Here is a 13362-nt window from a genome sequence, read left to right as displayed (position 1 = left end):
AAAAAAAAAAGACATATAGACTGGTCCAGCGTAAATGGAGTTGGTGGAGGAGTAAGATCCTGACCATAAACAGGTCCAGACAGTGGGCGACCAAGGGAGTCGTCAGACCCGACTGTCTGCCCTTCTACCGCTGATACACTTGTAGCCGGGTGCCCATGGAGAGGGAGCATGTGGAGTCTACCGGCTTTGTTGAGGCCATCCATGCCCGGTTGGCACTGCGGGGGCTAGGTTGCCTTATCAACCCTCTTAATCACATTTTGGTTTGCTGTTTTAAGTTTCAGTTGTGATTTTTCTTTTGGTTTAAGACAGTATCCCTTTAAGGGGCCGCCCCTTTAATTTGTCCCTCTGCTTATTTGATGTAGTTTGATTGGTTAATCGATTCACCGAAAATGGGAGCAAGATCCTTGCTTCAACTTCTCTTCCTGAGGTGATGGTGGCATGGTGGTGTTATCGTTGGGCCAACAATCCAGAGACCTGGGGTAGGGTGGATATGATGTGGAGATGCCGGCATTGGACTGGGGTGAACACAGTAAGAAGTCTCACAACACCAGGTTAAAGTCCAACAGGTTTATTTGGTAGCAAATACCATATGGTATTTGCTACCAAATAAACCTGTTGGACTTTAACCTGGTGTTGTGAGACTTCTTACTGTAGGGTGGATAGTCAGAGGCTTTTTCCCCAGGGTAGAAGTGTCAATTACAAGGGGGCACAGGTTCAAGGTGAGGGGGGAAAGTTTAAGAGAGATGTGCGGGGGAAGTTTTTCAGGCTGAGAGTGGTGGGTGCATGGAACACACTGCCAGAGGAGGTGGTGGAAGCAGGCACATTAGCGACAGTAAGAGGAATCTGGATGGGTACACGAATAGGGGGGGAATAGAGGGACCCAGTAAGGGCAGAAGGTTTTTTTTTAGTTTAGTTCGGGCATCATGATCGGCACGGGCTTGGAGGGCTGAAGGGCCTCTTCCTGTGCTGTACCTTTCTTTGTTCTTTGTAATGCTCCGGGAACCTGGGTTCAAATCCCACAGCAGGTGGTGAAATTTGAATTCGATGAAAATAGGAATCCCTGCTTCAACTTAAATGATTTCTGCTCTCCATATCCAATTTCCAAAGTCCTTATTGAGATCAAATAACAAGCCAGCAGCCTAGTGATGAAGATTGTTTCCACTTGCCACTGTGCTCATGGTTTAATAGACTGCCTTTCCGATTTCAGAGGGTTCTAGTTACAGTGCACGCATCAGAACTCACCTTCCAGTGTAGTTACCTTTGTCGCGAGGGGTTTGTGATAGTTGCTGTTAATTATTGGAGTGAGTTTCACGTCATATGTGCTCTCCGATAGCAGTCCTTGCAGGACGACACTTGTCTCGTCTCTGGTGACAGTTTTCCACCCGCCCCTTTGAGGTTCATCAGGCAGAGTGTACTCAATCAGATAATAATCCTTCTCGCCGCTCAGCAACTTGGGCCACCACAGACGGAAGCTGCACGCTGTGATGTCCGAGACTCGCAGTCTTTTAGCCCGGATAATCTCTGTAAAGGCAAACAAAGCAGCTTTCAGTAAAAAAAAAATTTAAACAATTATGTGTGTGAGTCTGTGAGAGACAGATTATGTATGTGTGTGATAATGAAGCGATTCGATTTGATTTGATTTATTATTGTCACATGTATTGGGATACAGGGAAAAGTGTTGTTTCTTGTGCGTGGTTAGCACTGCTGTCTCACAGCCAAGGACCCAGGTTCAATTCCCAGCTTGGCTCACTGTCTGTGTAGAGTTTGTACGTTCTCCCCGTGTCTGCGTGGGTTTCCTCCGGGTGCTCCGGTTTCCTCCCACAGTCTGAAAGATGTGCTGGTTAGGTGCATTGGCCATGCTAAATTCTCCCTCAGTGTTACCCGCACAGGCACTGGAGTGTGGTGACTAGAGGATTTTCACAGTAACCTCATTGCAGTGTGAATGTAAGCCTACTTGAGACTAACAAATAAACTTTACTTTGCAATACAGACAAAACATATCAGTCATAAAGCACATAGCAAGGAAAGGCGAGGGTGCAGAATATAGTGTTACAGGGTGCAGGGTAAATTAATATAAGGTAGGTCTGGAGTCTGACAGCAGCAGGGAAGAAGCTGTTCTTCAGTTGGTTGGTACGTGACCTTAGACTTTTGTACCTTTTTCCTAACTGAAGAAGGTGGGAGAATATCCGGGGTGCGTGGGATCCTTGATTATGCTGGCTGCTTTGCCGAGGCAGCGGGAAGTGTAGACAGAGTCAATGGATGGGAGGTTGGTTTGCATGATGGACTGGGCTACGTTCACAACCCTTTGTAGTTTCTTGCGGTCTTGGGCAGAGCAGGAGCCATACCAAGCTGTGATACATCTGGAAAGGATGCTGTCTATAGTGCATCTGTAAAAATTTGTGACAGTTGGAGCGGACATGCCGAATTTCCTGAGCCTCCTGAGAAAGCTGAGGAAGGGCCTTGGTGTGGGATATCTGTGAGAGTATGTGTCTGACAGGTATACAACCTGACTGGGTGTATTGTTTGATGTACGCGTGAAATATTAGATTGTAGCCAAGATTAAATCTACAGGTCGGTAGATTTTGTTTGAATTTACAGAGGCCAGGGCGTGAAGCTAGTCTGCTGTATGTTTGATTTATTTTTTTCAAACTCATTCTCGGTGTAGACCATGTGTCATTGAAATTTAAGACCCTACTCCTGTTTGCTTCTGTGCAGAGGGAAACTTATTTATCACGTCACTACATATATAGTCCAGCAGGACTCAAAGAACAAAGAACAGTACAGCACAGGAAACAGGCCCTTCGGCTCTCCAAGCCTGTGCCGCTCCTTGGTCCAACTAGACCAATCGTTTGTATCCCTCCATTCCCAGGCTGCTCATGTGACTATCCAGGTAAGTCTTAAACGATGTCAGCGTGCCTGCCTCCACCACCCTACTTGGCAGCGCATTCCAGGCCCCCACCACCCTCTGTGTAAAAAACGTCCCTCTGATATCTGAGTTATACTTCGCCCCTCTCACCTTGAGCCCGTGACCCCTCGTGACGTCACCTCCGACCTGGGAAAAAGCTTCCCACTGTTCACCCTATCTATACCCTTCATAATCTTGTACACCTCTATTAGATCTCCCCTTATTCTCCGTCTTTCCAAGGAGAACAACCCCAGTCTACCCAATCTCTCCTCATAGCTAAGACCCTCCATACCAGGCAACATCCTGGTAAACCTTCTCTGCACTCTCTCTAACGCCTCCACGTCCTTCTGGTAGTGCGGCGACCAGAACTGGATGCAGTACTCCAAATGTGGCCTAACCAGCGTTCTATACAGCTGCATCATCAGACTCCAGCTTTTATACTCTATACCCCGTCCTATAAAGGCAAGCATACCATATGCCTTCTTCACCACCTTCTCCACCTGTGTTGCCACCTTCAAGGATTTGTGGACTTGCACACCTAGGTCCCTCTGTGTTTCTATACTCCTGATGACTCTGCCATTTATTGTATAACTCCTCCCTACATTATTTCTTCCAAAATGCATCACTTCGCATTTATCCGGATTAAACTCCATCTGCCACCTCTCCGCCCAATTTTCCAGCCTATCTATATCCTGCTGTGTTGCCCGACAATGCTCTTCGCTATCCGCAAGTCCAGCCATCTTCGTGTCATCCGCAAACTTGCTGATTACACCAGTTACACCTTCTTCCAAATCATTTATATATATCACAAATAGCAGAGGTCCCAGTACAGAGCCCTGTGGAACACCACTGGTCACAGACCTCCAGCCGGAAAAAGACCCTTCGACCACTACCCTCTGTCTCCTATGGCCAAGCCAGTTCTCCACCCATCTAGCCACTTCTCCTTGTATCCCATGAGCCTTAACCTTCTTAACCAACCAGTCATGTGGGACTTTGTCAAATGCCTTACTGAAATCCATATAGACGACATCCACGGCCCTTCCTTCATCAACCGTTTTTGTCACTTCCTCAAAAAACTCCACCAAATTTGTAAGGCACTCCCAGCTGATTCGTCCACCTGCCCTTGGCTGACGGGTTCAAAGGTCCTGGCGCCATATTTAAACACCAGTCCAGCACACTCATATCACTCTCTCCAGCCCACCTATCTCCACAAGACCATACAGGATGTCAGCAATCCGGAGGGGAAAAAGCCTTAAGAAGTCTGTTTCTCAATTCAACCATCTTTCTTCTGAGCCCATCAACTGCGAGGGAGGCACGGTGGCACAGTGATTAGCACTGCTGCCTCACAGCATCAGGGACCCGGGTTCGATTCCCAGTTTGGGTCACTGTCTGTGCATGTTCTCCCCGTGTCTGCATGGGTTTCCTCCAGGTGCTCCAGTTTCCTCCCACAGTTCAAAAGACATGCTGGTTAGGTGCATTGGCCATGCTAAATTCTCCCTCAGTGTACCCGAACAGGCGCCGGAGTGTGGCGACTAGGGGGTTTTCACAGTAACTTCATTGCAGTGTTAATGTGGCAATAATAAATAAACTTTAGCCTCCACCACTGACTCTCTGCTCTTTTCTCCCCATTCTCTGCACTAGCTTTCCTAGTTCTCTTCTTGCTTATAAACTGTAAAGCACTCATTTCCTCCAGTTCTGATCAAAGGTTGTTGACTTTATTGGGCTTCTAAGTGGATGGGTTTCAAATGAGTTAAAGTCCCGCCCATTAATTCTGTTTCTCTCGCCGCAGACGCTGTCCCAGTTTCCGACTGCTTCCAGCATTTTCTGTTTATATTTGAAAAGCGTACACATCACTCAGATTGGATTTATTTCAACACCTGATTTCTTTTTTCGCAACTGACTGTCAGTGGGGCCACCTCACAGGATCAGTTTTCATGGCGCCTACACCTCCCAACATGAATTTGTCAGATCAGTGACATAGGCCCAAAGGATCATAGAATCATAGAATCCCTACAGTGCAGAAGGAGGCCATTCGGCCCATCGAGTCTGCACCGACCACAATCCCAACCAGACCCTCTTTATGTAACTCCACATATTTACCCTACTAATCCCCTAACACTAGGGTCAATTTAGCATGGCCAATCCACCTAACCTGCACATCTTTGGACTGTGGGAGGAAACCGGAGCATCCGGAGGAAACCCACGCAGACACGGGGAGAATGTGCAAACTCCAGACAGACAAGGAGCCGAGGCCAGAAATCAAGGAGAATTTGCCCCACACAAAGCAAGCTGTGCAAATATTTCCATTTTCAGCACAGCTAATGAGTTCCTAAACCATGAACAAGGTAAGGGAGTTCGATTCTGAAGAGATTAATTTGTTTTTGCTGCAACGCTTCTTAATGGGACCCAGGGGGGTGGGAGGGTTATGTGTAGTGACATGGTGAATACAGTTCCTCCCTGCATGGTGGCCAGAGGGAATTTTGGTGATTAATGGTGTGCACCTATCGCCAGGTTGATTGTGAGATGTGAGAAACCAGCTTCACTCCTTGTTCAAAGCAAAATCTACCGACGTGTAGTTTTAGCCTTGGACTGGCATTCCAGTATTTTGGAGGTGTTAGACCGACACCCTGACTGCTTTCTCAGATCAACACAAGTGATCCCCATGACACTGTTTCGAAGCAGAACAGAGGCATGAGTTACCCTGGATGTGCCGGCCAATTTCTATCTCTCAATCAACGCCACTTAAAACAGATTAACTGGACATTATCACATTCCGATTTATGGTGTGGAGATGCCGGCGTTGGACTGGGGTGGGGCACAGTAAGAAGTCTCACAACACCGGGTTAAAGTCCAACTGGTTTATTTGGTATCATGAGCTTTCGGAGTGCTGCTCCTTCATCAGATGACTCACCTGATGAAGGAACACTTGATGATGGAGCAGCGCTCCGAAAGCTCACGATACCAAATAAACCTGTTGGACTAAAGGACCTGCTGTTGTGAGATTTCCTACTATTCCGAATTTTGGGAGCTTGCTTTACTGCTGTAACTTTTAACAGTATTTCGTTGCTCGTAAAGTGGCACTGTGATTTCCTGAAGATATGAAAGCTTCTCGACAAATGTGAGTTTTTCTTCTTCCAATATTCAGGAATGCTGCTCTGACATTGGACTGGGGTCAAAATTCACTCAAATTTGCTTGAGTTGAGGGAGACATACGTTGGAAAAATGAAACCCTCCAAATACAAACACTGGCTGAGATTTTACGGGTTCAACTTCACGTTCTCCCCGTGTCTGCGTGGGTTTCCTCCGGCTGCTCCGGTTTCCTCCCACACTCCAAAGATGTACAGGTTCGGTGGATTTGGCCATGCTAAATTGCTTCTTACTGTCCCAAGATGTGTAGGTTAGGGGGATTAGTAGGGTAAATATGTGGGGTTACAGGAATAAGGTCTGGGTAAGATGCTCTATTGGAGAGTCAGTGCAGATACGATGGGCCAAATTGTCTCCTTCTGCACTGTAGGGATTCCATGATTCAGCTCCTTTGACCCTTTGATCTAACAACATTTTATCAGTCCCAGAATCATCAACATTTCAGTTTTGAACATTCTGATCTTGGACGTACTTCAACTTGAATATTCCAGCACCCACAGCCATTTAGGAGAGAGAGTTCCGGATGTCCATTACCCTTGTATGAATAAGTATTTCCTAATTTCACTCCTAAATGCCTAACTTAATCTGTTCATCCTGGAATCTTCCCACAGGATGAAATCATTTCCCTGAATGTTTTCTATCAAATCTCTTCATCATGTTAAAGACGTCAGTTAGACCATCCCACAGCTTTCTAAACTCACGGGAACATGAATCAGGTTTATATGAACAAGACATATGAGCATAAAATCCTGCAGTATAGAAGCAGGCCACTCGACCCATCGAACCTGCACCAGCAACAATTCCACCCAGGCCCTATCCCTGTAAGCACACGTATTTACCCTGCTGATCCCCCTGACACTAAGGGGCAATTTAGCATGGCCAACCAACCCAACCTGCACATCTTTGGAGGGTGGGAGGAAACCAGAGCACCCGGAGGAAACCCACGCAGACACGGGCAAACGTACAAGCTCCACACAGACAGTCACCCAAGGTCAGAATCGAACCTGGGTCCCTGGCGCTGTGAGCCACCAGTACTGACCGCTGTGCCACCCATGAAATAGAATGTATTCTGTTTCCTGCACTAACTTCACACAACATTCAGCCCTGATGAAGGGTCACCCTGACTCGAAATGTTGGCTCTATTCTCTCTCCACAGATGCTGCCAAACCTGCTGAGTTTCTCCAGCATTTTCTCTTGATTCACCCAACATTCATCTTTAAGTTTAAAGTTAATTTATTAGTGTCGCAAGTGGGCTTACATTCACACTGCAATGAAGTTACCGTGAAAATCCCTTAGTCACCACACTCTGGCATCTATTCGGGTGAATTTACCATAGCCAATCCACCTAACCAGCACATCTTTGGACCGTGGGAGAAAACCGGAGCACCCGGAGGAAACCCACGCAGACACGGGGAGAATGTGCAAACTCCGCACAGACAGTGACCCAAGCCAGGAATCACATCTGGGTCCCTGGTGCTGTGAGACAGCAGTGCTAACCACTGTGCCGCCCCTTTATGCCACTTTGCTTCATGGTTTAACCTCTAATCCCATGCTGCTCAATCAGGGCTGCACTCCTTCCAAGGCTAATATAAGATACCTTGCTCAAAGCTGAACACAGTATTCCAGATTGAGTCAGAGCAGGGTTCTGGATGAAGCGAAGCATCATAGAATCCCCACAGTGCAGGAGGATGACATTCAGCGCATTGAGCCTGCACCACCCAGACCCTATCCAGGGAACCCCACTTATTAATCCTGCTATCCCCCCCGACACTAAGGGTCAATTTAGCATGGTCATTCAACCTAACCTGCACATCTTTGGACTGTGGGAGGAAACCAGAGCACCCGGAGGAAACCCACACAGACACGGGAGAACGTGCAAACTCCACACAGACAGTGACCCGAGGCCGGAATTGAACCCGGGTCCCTGACGCTGCGAGGCAGCAGTGCTAACCACTGTGCCACCGTGCCACATCACTTCCACCTCCTTCTACTTCAGATCTTCTGAAGATAAAGGCCAACAATCCATTAGGCCTTTTCCATTTCTTTTTGAGACCACATTTGGAATATTGTGTGCAGTTCTGGTCACCTCACTATAAGAAGGATGTGGAAGCACTGGAAAGAGTGCAGAGGAGATTTACCAGGATGCTGCCTGGTTTGGAGGGTAGGTCTTATGAGGAAAGGTTGAGGGAGCTAGGGCTGTTCTCTCTGGAGCGGAGGAGGCTGAGGGGAGACTTAATAGAGGTTTATAAAATGATGAAGGGGATAGATAGAGTGAACGTTCAAAGACTATTTCCTCGGGTGGATGGAGCTATTACAAGGGGGCATAACTATAGGGTTCGTGGTGGGAGATACAGGAAGGATATCAGAGGTAGGTTCTTTACGCAGAGAGTGGTTGGGGCGTGGAATGGATTGCCTGCAGTGATAGTGGAGTCAAACACTTTAGGAACATTTAAGCGGTTATTGGATAGGCACATGGAGCACACCAGGATGATAGGGAGTGGGATAGCTTGATCTTGGTTTCAGATAAAGCTCGGCACAACATCGTGGGCCGAAGGGCCTGTTCTGCGCTGTACTGTTCTATGTTCTATGTTCTATGTATCTGTTCACCAGCATTTCGAGATTTGTTTACCCGGACAACCTTTGCTCCTTTACAAATCGGAGACACTCGCCATTAATGACCTATTCTGATTTGCCGCTTCTGTGTTTAAAAAACAGTCGAAAGGGGATGTGTAACTGATTATTGTACTCGGCTGTTGAAGGTAAAAAGCTACAAAACCTCGCTGATAGCGGCAATCTTCACTGAGATGGCAAACAGCCTACCTCGATCTTAAACAACACATTGGCAGCGATTTCTGACCGCAACCGCCCCCCCCCCCCCCACCCCCACCTTCTCCCCCGTGGCATGTTTTGCAGCGTTGGAGGTGACTTACCATTGGCTGGCGGCAGGATCTTCTGCTCCCGCCACTGTCAACGGTTTTCCATTGTTCATACCCTCTGCTGCCAGGAAACCCACAGTGGGACAGGTGTTTTCTGCTAACTCCCTTGGACCCACAGATATTTGTATTCATTTGTGGGACATGGGCGTCGCTGGCTGGCCTGCATTTATTGCTCATCCCCAAATTGGAGGGCAGTTAAGAGTCAACCACATTGCTGTGGTTCTGGGGTTGGCCAGACCGTGTAAGGGCAGCAGATTTCTTTCTCTAAATGACATTGGTGAACCAGATGGGTTTTTCCGACAATCATCAATAGAATCATAGAATCCCTACAGTGCAGAAGGAGGCCATTAAGCCCATCGAGTCTGTACCGACTACAATACCACGCAGACCCTATTCCTGTAACCCTACACATTTACCCTGCTAATCCCCCTGATACTAGGGTCAATTTAGCACGGCCAATCAACCTAACCTGCACATCTTTGGAGTGTGGGAGGAAACCGGAGCACCCGGAGGAAACCCACGCAGATACGGGGAGAATGTGCAAACTCCACACAGACAGTGACCTGAGCTGGGAAGGGTACCTGGCGCTGTGAGGCAGTGGTGCTAACCACTGTGCCACATGGTGATCAGTAGATTCTTAATTCCAGATTCTTATTGAATTCAAATTTCACCATCTGTCGTGACGGGATCCGAACCTGGGACCCAGTAACATTAGCTGAGTTTTTGGGTTAATGGTCTAGCGATAATGCCACCAGGCCAATGCCTCCCCTTAGATTAAAAACTGTGTGTAAAGTTTATGGAATGTGCATGGACTAACACAAATTAGACAGGGCATAAAATGACCCCAGCCATAGTTAGAAGTCGGTTAATGATACTGAAGAAAGAGGTTTATCTAAAAGGTTGAGCTTAACAACTGTGAATATGTGTTTTTCTACACCAAAGCATTGCCGTCTGTATGTTGATGCAATCTTTGCTAACTTGGAATATGCGAGATTTTGACTTCTGCGTCAGTGACCTTCATTCCTGGGACATAGTCAAGGGGCGGAATTTTTCAGTCGTGCTTGCCCCAAAATTGGAAAATCCCACCTGGGTCAACGGATCTTTGCATGGTCTGCTTCCCGCCCGCTACAACTCCTGTGGCGGGCGGGACAGGAAAACTCCTCTCCTGCAACCTTTGCCTATCACTCGGGTACAAAAGTGGAGGACCGCACACTTCCACACATTAGCCTACTGATTTAATCTATCTGCGTCCTTTTGCAACTTCCCATCTACACAACTTACTGAATCTGTACCAGTTGTACTGGGAATAGGCAGGATGTGAACGCCTTGGAGAGAGTGCAAAACAGGTTTACAAGAATGGTTCCAGGGATGAGAAACTTCAGTAACGAGATAGATTGAAGAGATTGGGACTGTCCTGCTTGGAGAGAAGGCGGCTGAGAGGAGGTTTGATAGAGATGTTCAAAACCATGAGGGGGCTGGACAGAGTAGACAGGGAGAAAATTTTCCTGCTCGTAAAAGGATCAAGAACGAGAGGGCACAGATTTAAAGTGATTTACAAAAGAAGCAAACGAGGAAAAAACATTTTCACACAGCAAGTGGTTTGGGTCTGCAATGCACTGCCTGGAAGTGTGGTGGAGGCAGGTTCAACTGAGGCAGTCAAAAGGGCGTTAGATGATATATTTGAATAGAAACATTGTGCAGGGGTACAAGGAAAAGGCAGGGGAATGACACTAAGTCATGATACTCATTTGGAGAGCCGGTGCAGAAATGATGGGCCAAAGGGCCTCCTTCTGCACCATATGATTTACAAGTGAGACCCCCAGAATGTAGTGAGGTAGGGGACAATTCAAATTCAACCTTAAAGGATCCTGAGTGGGTTACCTTGGAGTGAGATGCACATTGTGAGCTACTGTTCACATTCTGTCTGCAAAGGCATAATCCCATTATTGGACACACTTACCTGGGAAAATGTCCAATTCTTCAGTTTGCTGGTTATTTGCCCAAAAAAAGTAACAGTAGCAAGGACACTCTGAACAACTGCAGACATAACACTGCATCCCAATGTGAGCAGAACACGCACAAAACTATTTAACTGATTGTGGGATTCATAATCTACCAGCCTGGCATGCAGTAAAAATCACCATCGCAGGAGAACTTTTCTGTGTGAATATACAGTAATGAACAGATGACAAGAATTCCAAGCATAAATCCCAGGAATGCCGGCTAATTTCAGCTTTCTGATAATACCCCCGCTGTTTAGCCCCTGACACACGCACGCACACACAGTCACACACAAACACAGTCACACATAGTCACACACACACACACAGAGTCACACACAGTCACTGTCTGTGCGGGGTCTGTACATTCTCCCCGTGTCTGCGTGGGTTTCCCCCAGTTGCTCTGCTTTCCTCCCACACTGTGAAAGACGTGCTGGTTAGGGCGCATTGACCGTGCTAAATTCTCCCTCAGTGTACCCGAACAGGCGCCGGAGTGTGGCGACTCGGGGATTTTCACAGTAACTTCATTGCAGTGTTAATGTCAGCCTACTTGCGACACTAATAAATAAACTTTAAACTCACATACATACACACACACATAAATAAAGCAAAATGAAGCTCCAAGTGGAACCGGTCAGAACTCTTGAAGACTCCTCAGCAGATGAGCAGACAGATGTTGTATTCTAACCAGCTCCCCCATCCTGTGGCAGCTGAAAAATGCTCGCTCCAAGTGGGAAGCGGCAAGTCACAGTTCACTGCAATTAAGGCTGAGGGTTCCAGCTGTTACAGCGCCTGGTGCGGGTTTATTGATATGTCAAGTCATGTACAGCAACATGCCGTGGAAACGGGACTATCATTACGGCGCTGGCCCCCACATGCCTCAAGAATGTAGACTCCGGCTTTCTGCGTATCTCATTCACACGACCATTACAGGCAAGGAATGCTGTTCAGCCCATCTTAATCCGTCCACCCTGAAGCAGCCGCTTCTGCCACTGCTGCATCCCAGCATTCCTGAGTTGATTCCAGGAACTTTCTCCATGCGTTGATCTGGCTGTGTGCAAAGGAGCTTTCTGATAGCAGTCCTGAATGCCAACCTTACTCAGTCCACTTGTCCTACTCTTGCAGTTAAAAGGACATTTCAGATCTCATCTGGAAGATGCCAACATCTGAAGGATGCAAAGCAGATAAGGGAGGAAGAAGGTGGGGACAATGGTTGCAGTCAAGTGAAGAAAGATGAGGAGGGATAGTTTACCATGGCCACAGACCACTTGTGACTCTGACTTTGATTTCAGTCCTGTGGTTTTTTAAATTCATTCATAGGACATGGGCGTCGCTGGCTGGCCAGCATTTATTGCCCATCCCTGGTTGCACGGGGGCAGCTGAGAGTCAACCACATTGCTGTGACTCTGGAGTCACATGTAGGCCAGACCGGGTAAGGACGGCAGATTTCCTTCCCTAAAGGACATCAGTGAACCGGATGGGTTTTTCCGACAAGTGACAATGGTTTCATGGTCATCAGTAGATTCTTAATTCCAGATATTTTTTATTGAATTCAAATTCCACCATTTGCCGTGGCGGGATTCGAACCCGGGTCCCCAGAACATTAGCTGAGTTCCTGGATTAATATCTAGCGATAATACCACTCAGCCATTGCCTGGTAAGGAAGCATTGGGTGCAGGAAGCATGGAGTTCAGGACGCATGGAGTGCAGGAAAAATGGGCTAGGATTCGTGGAATTTCTTTAAGATTAACATTTTCTATTGTTACTTTTTCTTCTTTTTCTATATACATTTCATAGAAACATAGGAACAGGATTAGGCCATTCAGCCCCTCGGGCCCGCTCCGCCATTCAATAAGATCATGACTGATCTGTGGCCCAACTCCATGTACCTGTCCTCAGCCCATATCCCTCGATACCGCTGCTCAATAACAATGGGCGGGATTTTATGGCCTCGTTCGTCCCGAAACCATAAAATACCGCCTGAGGACAGCGGACCTCCCCATTGTCCGCTCCTCACCCGCTCCGATTCCCATGGCAGGCGGGGTGGGAAAGTTCCGGCCGTAGTTTCTATCTCAAACTTAAACCTCAGAATTGAACCAGCATCCACTGTTGTTTGAGGAAGAGAGTTCCAAACCTCCCCCACTCTCTGCGTGTAGAAGTGTTTTCGAACATCTCTCCTCAACGACTTGGCCTGAATTTTTAGATTGTGATCCCTGGTTCTACAGCCTTTAACCAGTGGAAACAGTTTATCCTTATTGGACAAGGTCCGCTTTTATTCACCAGCTTTCAAAGCTGAAGAGCCTCTCTCCTACTTAGCAATGCTTCAGCGAGGGAAGAATGATTTGAAAAATCACGATGGCCAACATCTGCTGTTCCA

General features: G+C 47.3%; 1 protein-coding gene across 1 annotated transcript in view; it reads right to left on the bottom strand.

Moving 5' to 3' along the window:
- Nucleotides 1-13362, bottom strand: part of vwa1 (von Willebrand factor A domain containing 1) — a 68851-nt gene that overhangs the window by 15515 nt on the left and 39974 nt on the right. The window contains exon 3 of the mRNA XM_078238919.1: nt 1243-1521. Within this exon, the coding sequence (XP_078095045.1) occupies nt 1243-1521 (279 nt within the window). The remainder of the gene's footprint in view (nt 1-1242; nt 1522-13362) is intronic.

The sequence above is a fragment of the Mustelus asterias genome, chromosome 22 (assembly GCF_964213995.1).
Source record: "Mustelus asterias chromosome 22, sMusAst1.hap1.1, whole genome shotgun sequence".
NCBI lineage: Eukaryota > Metazoa > Chordata > Chondrichthyes > Carcharhiniformes > Triakidae > Mustelus > Mustelus asterias.
Note: the sequence above shows the minus strand (reverse complement) of the source record. Positions and strands in the feature narration are given on the sequence as shown.